This window comes from Phascolarctos cinereus, unplaced genomic scaffold (assembly GCF_003287225.1).
Source record: "Phascolarctos cinereus isolate Bilbo 61053 unplaced genomic scaffold, phaCin_HiC Scaffold_1;HRSCAF=81, whole genome shotgun sequence".
NCBI lineage: Eukaryota > Metazoa > Chordata > Mammalia > Diprotodontia > Phascolarctidae > Phascolarctos > Phascolarctos cinereus.
The window spans coordinates 170457265-170474606 of record NW_027555514.1 but is presented as its reverse complement, the minus strand read 5'-3'; the positions used below and the strand labels follow the sequence as shown (position 1 = coordinate 170474606).

The 17342-nt window shown below is 37.4% G+C and overlaps 1 protein-coding gene across 2 annotated transcripts in view; it reads right to left on the bottom strand.

Moving 5' to 3' along the window:
* Window positions 1-17342, bottom strand: part of TM7SF3 (transmembrane 7 superfamily member 3) — a 41995-nt gene that overhangs the window by 6742 nt on the left and 17911 nt on the right. Inside the window, exons 3-10 of one of the 2 annotated variants that reach the window (XM_020965087.2) lie at window positions 16954-17104; window positions 16302-16422; window positions 12681-12852; window positions 10631-10808; window positions 5913-5999; window positions 4378-4458; window positions 3029-3181; window positions 624-721 (exon numbers count right to left, since the gene is read on the bottom strand). In XM_020965087.2, the coding sequence (XP_020820746.1) occupies window positions 624-721; window positions 3029-3181; window positions 4378-4458; window positions 5913-5999; window positions 10631-10808; window positions 12681-12852; window positions 16302-16422; window positions 16954-17104 (1041 nt within the window). The remainder of the gene's footprint in view (window positions 1-623; window positions 722-3028; window positions 3182-4377; window positions 4459-5912; window positions 6000-10630; window positions 10809-12680; window positions 12853-16301; window positions 16423-16953; window positions 17105-17342) is intronic. The other variant, XM_020965088.2, reaches the window with a different exon arrangement.

Here is a 17342-nt window from a genome sequence, read left to right as displayed (position 1 = left end):
ATGTCCAACTCTTCATGACCCCATTGGGGGTTTTCTTGGAAAAGACACTGAAGTGGTTCAACATTTCCTTCTCCAGCTCATTTTACAGGAAACTGAGGCAAAGAGGGTTAAGTGACTTGCCTAGGGTCACACAGCTAGTAAGTGTCTGAGTTCAGATTAGAACTCAGGAAGATGTGACTCCAGGACCAGCCCTCTAATTGCTGTACCATTTAGCTGCCCCAAAAATTACCTCTTCAAAAATACCTGAAAAGTGGTTATCAAACCCACCTAGAGACCTCTAGTGAAGGGAAACCTACAACGACCCAAGGCAGCCCTTCCAATGTGGGACACACACACACACACACACACACACACACACACACACACACACACACACACACACACACACACTCTCACTCTCTCTCTCTCTCTCTCTCTCTCTCTCTCTCTCTCTCTCTCTCTCTCTCTCTCTCTCTCTCTAATCAAAATAGTCCCTTCAGGTACCTCTTTCTTCTTTTCTTCCTCATTTCCTTTTGTACCTTAAAAATGTCCCCCTTACTTTTTTAAACGAGTGTTTATTATTTCAGTACACAAAACATCAATGTCTAGAACCACACGAATAAAAATCATCATGACATACTTACAATTCTTAGGCAACCTATGAAAACTACAGGAATTGAAATGGCCATACAAGAAAAAGCCACCCAGAACACAGCATCATCGTGAAAAATCTTCAAGTCTCCTGGAAAAGAAAAAGAAAGAATTATTAGTCACAAAGAGTCCATAGGAAATCTAATCTTCTCAACATAAAGGAAACAGACAAACTTTACCTCCTTATACATTGTTGCAACTGAAAGTTAGAGACCTCAGATTTACAAGGTTTGGAAATGTATAAAAACTTGAAAAGGTGCTAAGTTATTTCTTTATCTTATAAGGTCTACATGTGCATGATTATACACAAACATTTTATATACATACACACACACACACACACACACACACACGTACACATACACATGTATATGTATTAAATATTCCTTTCCAGGACATTTTTAGATGTCCTGACTGCATAAGAAACTACCCATCCCTTAAATTTCAATTGAAGTGCCTTCCCCCAAGGAGCCATCCTTTAATTCCTCACCTTGGTAATAACAGCCACCCCCCCCAACCTCACAACATAATAATACATATTCATAAAAATGTTATGTGTATGGGTGTGTTCTGCCCTTATTAGATTATAAATGCTTAGCACAGTACTCTCTTCCCAGTAGGTACTTAATATCTGCTGAACTGAACTTTTTACATAAACTACAAAGGCAGCCCACATAAGTGTTGGGTTTGTTTTTTTAAACACCACCAGAAAGCACTGATAGAGCTCCTACTTTCTGTGTTCAGAACAGCAGGTAGAAATGCTACAAAATATAATACACGATCCTTGCTCGCAATAAGCTTAAACAACATAAAGCCATCTCTGTATCCCAAAGAAATCAAAGAAAAGGGAAAAGGGCCTATTTGTACAAAAATATTTAGGGCAGCTCTTTCTGTGACGGCAAAGAATTGGAAACTGAGGCGATGCCCATCAAATGGGAATGGTTGAACAAGTTTTGGCATATGACTGTGATGGAATACCATTATGCTATGAAAAATGACAAGCAGGATGGTTTCGGAAAACCTGGGAAGACTTATATGAACTGATGCAAAGTAAAGTAAGCAGAACCAGGAGAATTAAGTACACAGTAAAGCAATTTTGTAAGAAGAATCAACTGTGAAAAACTTAGCTACTCTGATCAAGACAATGATCCAAGATAATTCCAAAGGATCCATGATGAAAAATGCTATCTATCTCTATAGAGAGAACTGATGAATCCTTTTTTTTAAAAGAAGTAATGAATTCTGACTGCAGACTGAAGATACTTTTTTTAACTTTCTGTATTTTTAATGTTTTGTTTTCTTTTGCAACATGGTTCATATGGAAATATGTATTATGTGACCTCACACGTATAATCAAAATCAAATTGCTTGCCTTCTCAAAGAGGAGGGAGGGCCAGGAGGGAGGGAGAAAATTTGGAACTCAAAATTTTTTAAAATGATAGTTAAAAATTTTTTCTACATGTAAATGGGAAATATTTAATGAAATAATTTTTTCTTAAAAACCCAACAAGGGCACTAGCCCTGAAGTCAGGAGGGCCTGAGTTCAAATCTGGCCTCAGATCAAACACTTGGCACTTACTAGCTGTGTGGCCCTGGGCAAGTCACTTAACCCCAATTGCCTAAAAAAATTTTTTAAAAAAGAGATAAAGCTATCACCACATATTCATTATGCATCTATGTATGCCAGGCATTTGGGGAAACAAGACAAAAAAAAAGCATCACTACCCTCTATAGGAACTTATACTCTATTGAGGCAGAAAATATAAACATATATATTACATATATATGTGTGTGTATGTATATATGTATGTATATGTGTGTGTATATGTGTGTGTGTGTGTGTGTGTGTATACACACATATATACACACGCACAAAATATATACAGTTCAAGAAACAGGATTAATGCCCATGAAATAACAGTGAACGAGGCAATAATAGAATTAAATACTGAGCATCATAAATCATAAATGCCATAGCAGTTCAGAAGACAGGAAAAGCTGTGAATGGGGATTAAAAGATGAATCAAATGTAAAAACGTCTTTTCAAGCTAGAGGAACATTAGAAATACAGACACAAAAGCAGGAATGAGCATGTCACAATATGTTGGAAGGAGGCAGAGTACAGAGAGGTCTGCCTGACTGGATCAGTTCATGCATGCCAATGACTGGTGAGGAAAGGTAGGCAGGGCTTTGGAGACTATGGTTAGAGAGACTTGAGAAACTGGTTATAAATTCTTTCCCTTAAAAAAAATTATATAATGGAAGTCCACCCCTGTTTTTATACAACAAGTTAAGAATAGTTTTCCAATTCTTAAATACAATTTTATTGAATTTAATTTTTTAATTTAATTTAATTCTTTGAACAAAGGACCTAAACTACAGTTATAGAGTCTCCTACCTAGTGGAGTAAAGAAAGCCACAGATGAGATGAGGAATCCCAGGACTAGTCCAACACAGAGCATGCAAATCAGGATTAACCCAAATATCCACCAAACCATTACCAAGAGAATTCCACCAAGGCTTCCGACTACTGCAGTCAAAATTAGGCGATCTATTCAAAGAGTGGGGAAAGGAAACCATTTTACTCACATTTCAGACTCTATCTGCAGTCATGACTTGAAACAAACAAACTCAGCCTTAACATCTGTGACAAACTAGGATTTAACATCACAAGGCTCTTTAACAGCCCACAAAAACATGTCAACCCAGCTCATGGAGGAACTCTCTAAGAAGCCTGCCCCAAGATATGCTAATAATCATGGCCCTGACAGGAGCCTGGGTTTACAAAATCTTTCGACAGGTTTAGCACTAACTAGGTCAGAATCATAAAAATACATTAATTTTTTGTAACTTCCAGAAAAACTCTAGAAGCAAAGGCAAACAAATGCAGTTCCATGATAAACAAGGTGAAGTTGCCTCTAAAAACAAACATATTCACAACATGACCAACATGAGAATGTTTTGTATGTAGCACACGTATAACCCGTATCAAATTGCTTACCATCTCATAGGGAAGAGGGAGGTAAGGGAGGGAGGGAGAAAATTTGGAACTCAAAATCTTAAAAAAAATCAATGTTATAAATTATCTTTACATATAATTAAGGAAGAAATATTATTTTTCAAAAAACCCTGTGGAAGTAGTAGCTTGTAGGCAGCAGCCTACTCAACATTCTAATCATTACGCTGACACTATCTAGTGGTAGTGATGTTTTCTATTTTATTTTTATTCTGAATTTAAACACCAAATAAAACAGACACTTCCACATACACAGCAGAACAGAAAAAGAAAAGCATACATGAAAAAGCAGAACTCTAATTTATACAGCTTCTTTTCTTCTTTAAGTTCAACCTGTAGCTTTCTGAGCTGTCCTACTCATCTCTGGCATTAACCTTGAAGGATTACAATGTGATGGTGATCATAATACTACATTTACATCTATGCAAGGATACATAACATGCAACAGGCAGTCGGAACCTGTGATTTTACCGGTATAGGGAACTCCCTCTATCAATGTAGATCAGCAACTACCTGCAATTTAAAACCTTAAAGAGCTAAGTGACTTGTCTATGTATACAAGCAGTATGTGTCAAATGCCAGACTCAAACCTAGGTCTCCCTGACTCAGAAAGCAGCTCTTCATCCACTAGGCCAAGCATTCAGTATCAGCTGTCAAGGAGCCAAAAGAAGGCCAGAGAACTAACTCAACGTTTCCCCTCTCGACTCAGCAAATAGCTCATTTTTACTTACCATCATATTGAAGAAGAGTTAATCTTGTAATCAATATATAAAAAAAGAATCCCACGAAGATAAAGCCTATGAAGAACAGTTCTAAAAATAAACCACAAAGAGGAAACCACAGTTCAATACCTGGCATTTAAGTACACTGATGAATTTTTAAGGTTAACATTTTCTTCTCATTACCAGTATGCCCTTGAGCACCCAGCTCCTACACATTAGGACAAAGGAACAAGACAGTATTATGTGGCATAACAGAATTGAGCAGAATTATCAGCCATTCAATATTTTTAATCTTGAAACATGCCCACAGTAATGACAGTAGGGCACAAGTCTAGTCTATACAAATCACCTTTCAATTATCCTCTTTGTGAACGAGGAAGATTTATCATCATCTGAGCCTGGCATCCAGCTTGCTACCAGCACCCACACACAGACCACTCCCAACTTTGACAAGGATTACAAACTAAATTCTAGTATTAACCTATGCAAAATGAATTAGAGAAGTAAATTGGTTGATACATTGCTTAGTTTTGCTTAACTGATTTTTTTTCTTTTTTCAATATTTTGTTATAAGGGATGACTCTTTAAGTGGGAAAAGTACAACATGAGTTTACAGTCTACATCTGGCAATGAGATGATGTAAAACAAAAGATATCAATAAAAAATATTAACGTTTAAAAAAAGGGAAGTAAACCTGCACCTTCTGGTTCCTAAAGCAGTCCAAACCCAAAGATGTGATATCTGAATAATCTACTAACTATACCATTCCCCCTTTTAACATGAATAACCAAAAGAACTACACAACTTTAATGTAAAATCTAGTAATAATGTCTGGAGATGTCAAGGGCTTAGCAATAATTGCCTGCATATGGGAAAAGGTCTCAATTTGTCACATCATAAATTCATCATATTGTTCTTTCATATGACAGGAACATGATATGAGTACGAATGAGGCAACAATTAAGAAAATACATGGAGCTCTATCAGCTCACTCTGATTCGTTGGTTGAAAATATAATAGTGATTTTTTTTTCAAAGCCCTAATAGACTTAGGGATGTAAGTTTCAGTCAATTTCATCAGGATTCAGGATGAGATCACTGCTTATTCCTACCATCCCATCTATTAGTGTCAACTTTGGAGTCCTAACTTGCTCTCTACAAATCCATTAGTGGCCTGCATTTTTACAGGCACAGACCATGACAAATAAAACACTCTTTGGACACTGCAATGGGTATCTCATTTATGCAACACAAAATGCAACAATTATTCCCCCAAAAAACTTCACATTAATATCTAGTGATTTTAAAAAATAAAAAATTTCATCAAAAGAACTCTGCAACGCCACACAAATATGTGGTACCTAAACGAACCTTCTTTTTTGAGGGGAAAAAGTGGAATTCTAAGTGTCGAGAAAAGACAAAATGCAGAGCAATTCCTCATTCTCACACATTTGGTTAAATGTATAGAGATACTATTTGTTTAGGTCATAGAACACTAGTAACATTCAGAAGAGCACAGAAATATATTAAAAAGGTAGAGAATACCTGTTTTCCAGAATCGGTGTCCAAAGAAACAAATAAAGAGACCAAGAATAGCAAAAATGGTGAAAAACACTTTGGTTGAAAGCCTTCCTAGAAATAATTAAAATAAAATAAGAGTCATATTTGGTGATCATCTGAAATGCTATCCAGGTTTAATTAACAACTAGAAGGGCCAGGAGTATCAAGTGAAACAAAAACTTTGCTTTTCAATAAAAATCCTCATCCTACCATCTCATTTTCTTTACTATACGGATTTTTTAAAATGCCTTACATGAACTGACAAAGCTTGATGCTTTGAGGTCTTCTTAAACTCTTGTCCTTCTAGTGTTCACAGACCAAAAGGTCACAGGAAAAGAAAATGAACAGATCATATTCAATAGCTGCTATCTCCACCTTTAGCACAAGAGCGCAGAGCTGGAAGGTACTTTGGAGGGCAGGTCCAACCCCGATACGAACAAGAATTCCCTCTCCAGTCTATAGCATTCCCAAGTGGTCAGCCAACCTTTGTCTAAAGACCTCCACCATATCCTAAATGGCTCTAATTGTCACCAAATTTTTCAAGCCTCTCTCCATCTCCTGTCTCCCCACTGCTCCTAATTCTGCCCACTGGGTCAAAGCATAGCAACCTGTTTATCCTTGCAACAGCTGAGAGAGTTAGCCTAATGCCAGCACCCTGTTAGTTCAGGTTAAATGCTGGAATGAAATGAGGCTCTTGAAAGTCAGGGAACGATTCATAAAAAAGAGGTTTTATTTGCCCAAATACAGCAAAGTTATTCAACAAGAATGCCATGGCATTCAACTTATCTCAATGCAGCCCCTCTCATCTCCATCCAGAAACACATCTGGTCAGTAAGGCAGAATGTGGTGCCATCAAGTAAGAAGTGCCCTACTTTCCAGCTTGTCCATACCCTTTCTAAAATATAACAGTCAGAACTGAACACAATACTACAGGTTAAAAGTCTGACCAGGGAAAAGAACAATGCAATTACTGATGATTTTCCACGTTCTGGACACTATGTCTTTAAATGCAGCCTGAGTTTGTATTAGGGTTTTTGGCCACATCTCACACTGTCATACAGAGCTTACAGTCCACTGTAACTCTAAATATTTCCCAGAGGAACTGCTGTCAGACCATGTTCTGACCATCTTATACCTGAGTTTAAAAAAAAAAATCAACTTCACAAGCAAAGGATTTTACATGGGTCCGTATTAAAGTTCATCTTATTTGATCTGGACCAACATGATAGCTTTTATGCCATCCTACAGGCCCACAAAACAAGCACTTCATTATATTTTTGGACTTGATAAAATCATTGCTTCAAAGCACAAATCCAGAAAGCATCTACTAATACACTGGAAGTCACAGTGCTAAAAATTAAAACCCATTTTGCTAATTGCATAACTTTCGGTGAAGAAAGTTTTCTTCTTGTGTCTAACATAATTAATCATGAAGCACGGTAATTAAATGTTTCCTGTTGTCAATGAAAACCTGATCCCATGACTCTTACTCTCAAATTTATGGTCTAACAGCTTCTCAGAGATAAAACTGCTTGATCAAAGCATATTTTTTCATGATTTTTTTTTTTGGTCTATGTTTTCTTTCACAACACGAATACTATGGAAATATGTTTTACATGGCTGCACATGTATAACCAATATAAAATTGTTTACTGTCTTAGGGAGGGGAGAGGGGAGAGAGGAAGGGAGAGAATTTGGAACTCGAAATTTAAAAAAATGAATGTTTAAAATTGTTTTTACATGTTTCATTTTTACACGTTACAATGTTTTACATTGGGAAAAATAGATATCATTCATCAAAAAGAGATAAAACTGCTCCTTCAATTTGCCACTGACGTGCTAGTGACTTCAGAGTCAAGTGAAAAGAGAATGATCCTCTGATATATTTTTAAAACAAGGTCACCTATATTCCTCAAGCGTCATATTAAAATTCCTCATGCTTTCACAAAACAAAAAACCAAAATACAATTTGTCCCCCAAAGGTCTGTTTGTCGGGAATTGTTACCAGCCTGATTGTTTAGAACAGGGGTGGGGAACCTGTGGCCTTCTAGGTCCTTGACTGCAGCCTTTTGACTGAGTCCAAGTTTTACAGAGCAAATCCTTTTATTAAGGGGATTTGTTCTGTAAGTTTGGATTCTGTCAGAGAGCTGCACTTGAGGATCTAGAGGGTCACACGTGGCCTTAAGGGCACAGGTTTCCCATCCCTGGTTTAGAAACTCCTGTTTAGTCATGATGGTGGTTATCAACCTACCAGTGGTGAGGAAAGAGGGAGCTATAAGTTTACCTGCTCAGCCAACACACTTACCAATAAATCACGAATTGAGGGTACAGCAGCTTTCTATTTGTTGCTGGATCTTTTAACCCCTGATTCAAAACTATAGACCCTTTGAGGATAATCCAATCCAACCTCCTTATTTAGCAGAGGAGGAAAAAACTCAAAGGAATTAAGAGGGTTTCCCGAGGCCACACATCATGGTAATATGAAAGGATTCCCCCGAGTTGCAGGCTTCTATGAGACGCTCCCTTCCACCTCTGTTGCTGGTTTTCATTCTCTATTTCAATCTCTTTATCAAAGACATATTTTCTATTCATTTATTAATATGGTCTGATATTGATAAAATACTCAAAAAATTTCAAATGTTGATTAGTTGAAAAACTTTTTCAAGGAAACCCAAGACCTTGAAATTGAAAGGAGTTCTGTCCTAACCTGGGCAAAAACATCAGACATCTACCTCCCTCTTTTTGCATATACTGTCAGACTCTCGATGTGCTGGTTAATTTTGTTTAATTTTTCTTTCTCTTTTTTATTCTTTGTTAGAGGAAGATGGCTCATTGAATAGGAAAAGAGGGGAAGGGTTATTGGAAAACAGGAACATTGACACGACGTTGGTGAAGCTAGGAACTGGTCCTGCCATTCTGGAAAGCAATTGGGAACTATGCCCCAAAATTTATAAAATTCTGTTTTATCCTTTCATCCAGTGATACCACTATTAGGTCAACACCCCCAAAGAAATCAAAGAACAAGAAAAATGGTCCATAGATGGAAAAACATTTACAGCAACTCTTTTTGCTGAGGTTTTAAAAAAAAAGTGAAAATGGGGATGGGTCGGGGAGAGGGAAGGTGTTAACTAAGGAATGGCTGAACAAGTTATGGTATATCAATGTGATGGAATACTATTGTGCTGTAAGAAATGAGGAAGGGGATGGTTTCAGAGACATCAGAGAAGGCCTGTACAAACTAAAATAAAGGAAAGAGAGCAGCAGAACCAGGTAAACAATTTATCCCCCTGGCAATAACATTGTAAAAAGACAGAGCTTTGAAAGACTTAAGAACTCTGATAAAGGGGATGACCAATCATGATTCCAGAGAACTCAGGATGAAAAATGCTATCCACATCTTTTTTTTTAAATCAAAATATATGGTTTATTAGGTGGCAATTACATTACTAACATTTCTCTGAATCCACCCCTTTCCTGTCCACTTTTAGCCCAATATACCCGCTTTAAATTCCCTACAGGTCAATCAGCCCATTTCTTGTCATATGGCACAGAAAATCTGTCCAGTGTGTCTCAGCCTGCTTGCCCTTTTCCCAGTTGAATCCTCCTTCATCTGACTACAGACTTCACAACCCTGCTCCTCTCTGGAGGATGGGCATAGTCTGGGCCCAAGGATACCAACATCTCTATTAGCTGATCGACGAAGTGCTATCCACATCTTGACACAGCGGTGAGAGACTCAGGGTACAGAATGAAAGATTTTTTTTTCAGACATAGAAAATTCAGGAATTTGCATTGCTTAACTACACAATTTGTTAGAAGGGTTTTTTTTTTCTTTTTCAGGGGTAGGGGGAGCAGTGAGAAAAAGAGAAAGTAGCTTTTTATTCACTGAAAAATATAATTTAATTTTAAAAAATGATGAATCAATAATGTACCTCTTTCATTTGCAGATACATACCTTATTGAGTTTTTTTAACTAATAGCTACTAAAACTAAACATTGAAATTATCTTAGAACCATGTGCACATAAATAAAATGTATAAATAAATGTACATTTTTTTTTAAATAAAGAGGAGGTAAATTTGGAAATGAAGGTGATTTAAAAAACAAAAGATAAATAAAATTGTGGAAATTTTTTAAAAGAGAAATTTCTCTTTTCTCTAATCTCTAGGTATTCTCTAGAGCATTTCAAGATGCTAGCAAAAAATATGGAAAAGAAATGATATGTAGCCAAGGCAGAATACTCTGGGGGGAAAAGGAGGCAGGTCTTACTGGACCTAAAGGAAAGTGCTGAAGATCTAGAGCAGGGATAGAGAACCTGCGGCCTGGGGGTCTAGGTCCTCAAGCACGGCCCTTTGACTGAATCCAAACTTACAGAACAAATCCCCTTAATAAAAGGATTTCTTCTATAAAACTTGGACTCAGTCAAAAGGCTGCACCCAAGGACCTAGAAGGCCACAAGTGGCCTCAAGGCTGCTGGTTCCCCACTCCTGATTTAGAGTACAGTCATGGGTAAAGAAACATCAGCTGGGGAACAACACAGACAAGAAAAATGAAAACGATCACAAATTTAAACTCACTGGGGCTAAAAATATAAAATGACAGCAGGAACACCAATAACCATATTGAAATTCCTTATTGGCCGAGACCAGTCTTTGGAGGCAAAGGGTTCTTTCTTTTTCAGATGAACGGATTAATGCACTCACCAAGAGAAGAACAATTATCTAGGGTCGTATTGAAGCGACAGGCATATGTGTGAGCAGGAACGTAAGCAGTTGATGTATTTAAAATGGGGTCCCGTACAATCACATTATAAATTACACCCTGTCCTGGGACAGATGAGAAGTAAACAATGGTCTTATCACTAGATTTTAGGGTAGCAACCTGAAACAAAAAAATGACAACTTGATAACTTTGTGCCCAAAATTAAACAAAAACTCTACTCGACATATCACAAGCTTAACATGCCTGTAGTAATAACATTTAAATGACAATTCAATTGAAATCGTTTTCTACAGAGCAGACACCAAACGCTTTGGAGGGTAGAGCTTTTGCACCCCCCATTAGGAACAAGACTTAACATGGCATCTTCACGAAGCTCTTCCATAGTTTTTAAATTTTCATAACCTAGGCTGTGGAAATGATAGAAACAAAATCCATGAATGATATTTGAAGACAAACTGAATTGTCTTTTAGATCACCTGGGTTTCCATTTTGCAAATGCGCAATTCACCTCCTCATCTCCAAGTTTCCATCTTCCCTTTGTCACAGGAGCTGAACAAAACATTGTTCACCATTAAACAGCATGGTTCAACATCATATGACAATGCGCAATGCACTCATCCTAAACTCAGATGCATCTGTTTTGAAATGCCAATCATGAATTGCTGTTTCTATCACACACACACAACCACCTCTATGATGGCCTTATATGATACCACTAATACATGGATGTTTAACTATTCTAAAGTTTAATCATTTGCCTTCTAGATGATTTCAAAGTTTTAAAGCCCTCTGGAATTAGAAACTAAACAGGGACACCTGCCTATCAACCAGCTCACTGATAAACATTTATTAAGAGCCTACTATGTGCCACACACTGTGCCTATGCACGAGTATATCACTCTGAGGGTTAGGATTTTATCAATAAAAGCTTCTGCAGCTCAATAAAACTTGAGAATTTATCTTGCCTGCAAACATGAGATTATTCAGGTTCAAATGCTAGTCCCCCATTCCTTACGGAGGCAGAAATAAAAGTTTCACATTTGTCATGCTTGGCTTATTTTGAGCGCACTATATTCCTCAAACTCAACCAAAGGTTGTTTGTGGGTCTATTATGATGGTAGATAAATAATGCCCACATTGATCTTCTCTGTATCACTCCATCAGGTCATACCTGTTCTCAACTAATACTCATGCATTTTAAATAAGCCAATTTGCAACATGAAAACATCTTGGGATGGCATTAGTTAAGAATCCCAAAATGACAGCTCAATATTTCAAAGAGTTAAAGTTTTATAGGCAATGGGTAACGAGCTTCTCAGAGATTAATTAGGCTGGACTTCTGACAAAGGACCAACAATCCTTTACTGAACACATACTCACGGTCTTTCCATTTTGGTAGTACCCAAGCCTGTCGTCCTCTGCTAATATGACCTTCTGGAACCTGCTGTGACCTCCATGGCACAAGGAGGCATGAGAGTAAGGCTTTCATGGAGTAGTTTCACAAGATTAGAAACTAAATACAATGAATTCATAACCCTAAAAGGGCTAACCTTATCTTGGTGGCATCTGAAAAGCTGCTTTTTCTTTTTCTTTTTCTTTTTTTTTTTTTTAACTTTGCATCCCTCATACCATGCCACAGACTGGGCAGAAAAGAAAAAGGTGAAGCATTGCTTTCTACACTTGTTTTCACTGAATAGTATAAGTTGTTTTCTTGTTTCTGATCACTTTACTCTACATCAGTTCATATAAGCCTCCCTAGTTTTCTCTAAAAAGCATCCCCTTCATCAATTCTTACAGCTTGCTAACAATCCATTATATTCATATATCAAAATCTATTCTGCCATTTCCCAATTGATGAAATCCCCTCAGGTTTTCAGTTTTCTGCTATTAAAACTTTTCTACATATATGGGGTCCTTTTCTTCCTTGCTTGATCTCTTTGGGGTATCAAGGGTCAAGGAGTAGAATTAACGGATCAAAGAGAATGCCCAGTTTAGTGACTTTTAGGGCACAGTACCGAATTCTGCACTTACTTTGAAACCACTGGCTTCTATCTGAGACACCATAGACATCTTCTGCATGTGTCCTAGTAGCACCTCTTCAGTGAGGTTGTTCTCAGGCAAAAAATACTGATAGATATCATACCGCAGTCTCCACCTCGAGTCCAGGCCAGTCCCCAGATCACAGGGCAGAGGATCTGTGCCTCTGAAATAAAACACAATTACATAGAAGCACAGACACTCTTCCCTTACAACTTGGGTCTCAAACACAAGCAAAAACAGAAAACTAGCTCTTAAAATAATTTTACAGACTTAAAAGGAAAAGCTTAAAATTACATTTAAATTGTAGAAAATTCATAGCCCCACTTTTCACACTGAGAAATGGTAAATTCCATTTCTCTATTTAATGATCCATTCAATCCAACCCAACATGCATTTATTAAACACCTATAATACATAAGAAAGCACTGTGCTAAGCAGGGGACACAGAGATCAGATGAAAACCAGGACTATTTCCGTACACATAGGGCTTTTCTTCCTATCAATAACCTCCTTTGGGGTATCAACCTAGAAGCTGAATCACTCAATCACGGAATGTAATAATTTTCCAACTTTTCTTGTATTATTCCTTATGGCTTTTCAAAATGATCATGTGTGCTACAGTTACCCAAAAAAAACACTCAGAGATTTTCTAGGTATAAAGTGAAAGATTTACTATGTGCTCATGAGAAGCGGGTGTCTGCAGTCTGAGCTAAGCGAGGCAAGGCACAAAGGTCAGAACAAAGGTTATATAATCCTAACGCAGAGACACCCACCCACCACTGGCTGTAAATTCCCACTGGACAGGAATTTCAGCCTTACAATCTAAAACGCAAAAATCTACCCCAGAAATAAGGAATCTCATTATAATACTACCAATCCTAGCTATTTTATCCTTATTTAGCATTAGCCATTACCTAATACTAATGTAACAGTACAGATCATGTGTTTTTCTAGGAACTTGAAACTTGGGCCTATTCAGGCTAGCGTAACCAACCTTGAGTTTGTAACAGTCTACAAAACAGTCCACAAAACAGTCCATCTGAGAGATCTCACACTGTTTACATTGTCTTACTCAGTCAGACCAACTAACAGCTTTATCAGAAGTGAATAATAGTCTAAGTTTGCTTTTTAAATCATGCTAATCTAATCTATTCCACTTACATACTTTTTTTTTTAAATTAGCAGATTTTGGATAGTTACTATTTCATAATAGAATATGAAAGTTGTTTGGTTTTTTTTGGACAATTTCCCTTTATATTCTTGACCTTTTGTTCCTTCACCAGAATTTTATTATTTCATCTAATTATATAAAACATTTTCTTTCTATTTTCATTGGTATGATGGGCTTGCTGAGGAGTTTTGTAATATTGACTGTATTAGCTCATCATAGCCAGGAACACTAAATAATTCTGTTATGTGTAGATCTTCCTTTTATTTCTGTAAAAACTGGTTGGTAGTTGTATTTAAGTCCTTTATGTATCTTGCTAAAGTGAATAATCAGATATTTAACACCAAAATGTGTTATTTTAAAGGAAATTTACCCTTCTATCCATTTTACTGGTTAGAAGAACTATTGGAACTTATTTTTATATAAGCCATTCAAGTTTAAAACTGCACCAAGACTTTTGGGACTTGCTGGATAAAAATGCTGGTTATTTCTGTGGATTTATTTTCTATCCTGCTTCTTGGCTAAAGTTCTATTTTCTTAATTTGTGCTGATTCTCCAATGTTTTCTAAATATACTATACTGTTACATATTGTTACAAATGAAGATGGCTCTTCTTTCCCAATTCTTGGCCCCTTAATTTCTTTCTCATTGTTTCTTCTTTTACCTCTGCATTTATGTTTTCTATCTAAGCCCAAGGTTCCCAAACTTATTTGACCTACCGGCCCCCCTTTAAAAAAATTACTCAGCACCCCCCCGGAAATCTACTTTCTTTAACCCTTTAATTTTTTTTTAAATTTGCATCAATTCAAAAAAACATAAATTTTTTAAATGACACACCTTAAATTTAATAATTTATTGAAAAATTCGTGGGTTTTTTCCTGCATTAAAATTCTGATGATGCAATATTGTGTCATGTAACTATAGTATCATATAGTAAACAAGTCATTACATGCACATATTCCTGCTGACGCATGTTCCACCTCCAGACAATGTGCTACACACTCACCTGCCAGCACTTGCTTGTTAAGACCTGTTGGCGGACTTGACCACTGATCAGTTATAACTTGCATTTTGTGTGTTTATTTGGAAAATAATGTAATCACTACAACTTTAACTCTGTTACACAACAGATGAAACACATACAAACAGTTTTTTAAAAATGTCTTCTCTTCTTTCCTTATGCTTCCACTCAAGGCTCCTCAACTGCAACTGAGGCTACCACACCACCCACTGGATTGCTCCAGCACCTCCAGGGGGCCATTCAGTTCCTCAAAGAATCTACTGATTTAGCTATGCCAAGTCATGTCAGTATCTTCCTGCCTTTCTTTCAGCAATTTTTAAAAAATATCTATTTTAATATATGCCAGATCCTCCTTCATTTCTCTTATTGATCTTATAATAACCACAGTGGAGGGTCTCGTGGTAGATCTAGTTTTGCTTAGGGACATTTACCCGCCACAAGTGTTGCTGTTACACTGCTGTTCAGTTGAGTCCTACTCTTTGTGACCCCATGGCCCATCTCACACTAATATCCATCCTTCCCTCCAGAAGCTTCAATAGATTTTATATTTTGTTGGTCTTGTTTTAAATTTTTGTTACAGTTCAGCTGTTTCAGTTACACCCAACTCTTCATGACCCCATTTGGGATTTTCTTGGCAAAGATACCAGAGTGGCTGGCCATTTCCTTTAGGCAAATAAGGTTAAATGATTTGCCCAGGATCACATAGCTAGTAGCATCTGAGGCCACAATTGAAATCAGGTCTTCCTGACTCCAGGCCCATCACTCTCTATACTGTGTCACCTAACTGCCCACTATATTTTGTCTTTAGAATCCCAGCAACTAGCAGAATTCCTGAAACATATAGTAGGTAATTAATAAATGCTTAACTAAATGCATACAGTTCAAACAGACCTTGAGAATACCCCCTTTCTTTATGCCTTAACTACGATAACAATAATAGTTGTCACTCATACAGCACTTTAAGGTTTGCAATGTGCTTTACATGTCAACTCATTTAATCTTGTTCAGATCTGACCTCAGACAAGTGTGTAGCTATGTGAACCCGGGCAAGTTATTTAATCCTGTTTGCCTCAGTTTCCTCCACTGCAAAATGAGCTGGAGTAGAAACTGGCAAACCACTCTGGTATCTTTGCCAAGAAAACCCCCAAATGAGGTCACGAAGAGTCAGACATGACTGAAATAACTGAACAACAAGCAATTCTGTGAGGCAGGTGTTATCACTTCCATTTTACAAATTGGGAAACTGAGATAAAGAGAGGTTAAGTGACTTCCCCTAGGTCACAAGGCTAAGTATCTGAAGAAGGATTCAAACTCAGGTCTTCTTGACTGCAAGTCCTCTACTCCAACCAATGAGCAACCTTTACATGCAGATTTACAATACAGCAGCTTTTAATCTAAAAGAAACTTAGAGAGTTACACACACCTGGCATGTCCTAGATTTGCTGGGGCAAATTTGATAACTGTTTCATATAAATTATACTCCAAGTAAATGTTAGGATCCACATCTAAATCAAACTCCAGATTACAGGCTCCAGGGATAGGATCTAGAAGTAAAATAAACAGTTAAGTTATGAGAGATCATGTCCCTCGAATCCTCCAACCATGTACAAGTGCAGACAAGCAAAGCTTACAACTTTTTACAGCCCAACATTCACCTCTCTGAAGGTCAATGTCCTTCAGATCTCAGTTACATGGTACACCAGCCACTGAGGGAAATTTATAAGAGGGAAAGGGTATGGAGAAAAAGAGGGAAGACCAAAAAACTTACTTCAACACAGAAGAACTCTATGATGGACAAGAGAGAAAGATATGTCTCTTAATTTACAATTTCCAAGACAAGAGCAAAAATGTAGAGTTGAACACTCACCAAGGGCTGCTGGTGATTAATTAAAGGCTGGACTAAAATTGGGGGTCATTCATTAACTCTAACAAGGCTAATAATGTAACAGATCTTCTTTACCCGATGAATACCACCCACAGGAAACTGTAGACCGGTGAACTAAAAGAGTCATCATCAAGTTAAAGGCACTAACTGGGTTGCTGGAGGAGACTGTGTAGCTCAAACCAAGAGTTACCTTTTTCTGAATAAGAAAGTGGAATAGCCACACTCCAGACATCATCAGCATCAGAAGTCTCTAAGTACCAAGTACAAATACTCTGTTCTGGTCTAAGAATGGAAACAAGGCCTTTGTCCACACCTGTTCCTGAAGCATCTGGAGGAGGATTCTGGAAACGAAAGGAAAAAAAAAATAATCACCAGACAGCACCACCACCAACACCACAGACACAGTGAATTAGGCAATGTTGACTACAAATATGATCCACTCTTATTGGACATTCCCCACAATGTTAACACTACAAGCTAGTGGCTGGATAACAACTGGAGACCTTATGAAATGCATCTCAGCAAAGGCCACTATCAGAAGTATGAGGCAAGGGCCAAGTCGAAAAGAGAACTAAATTA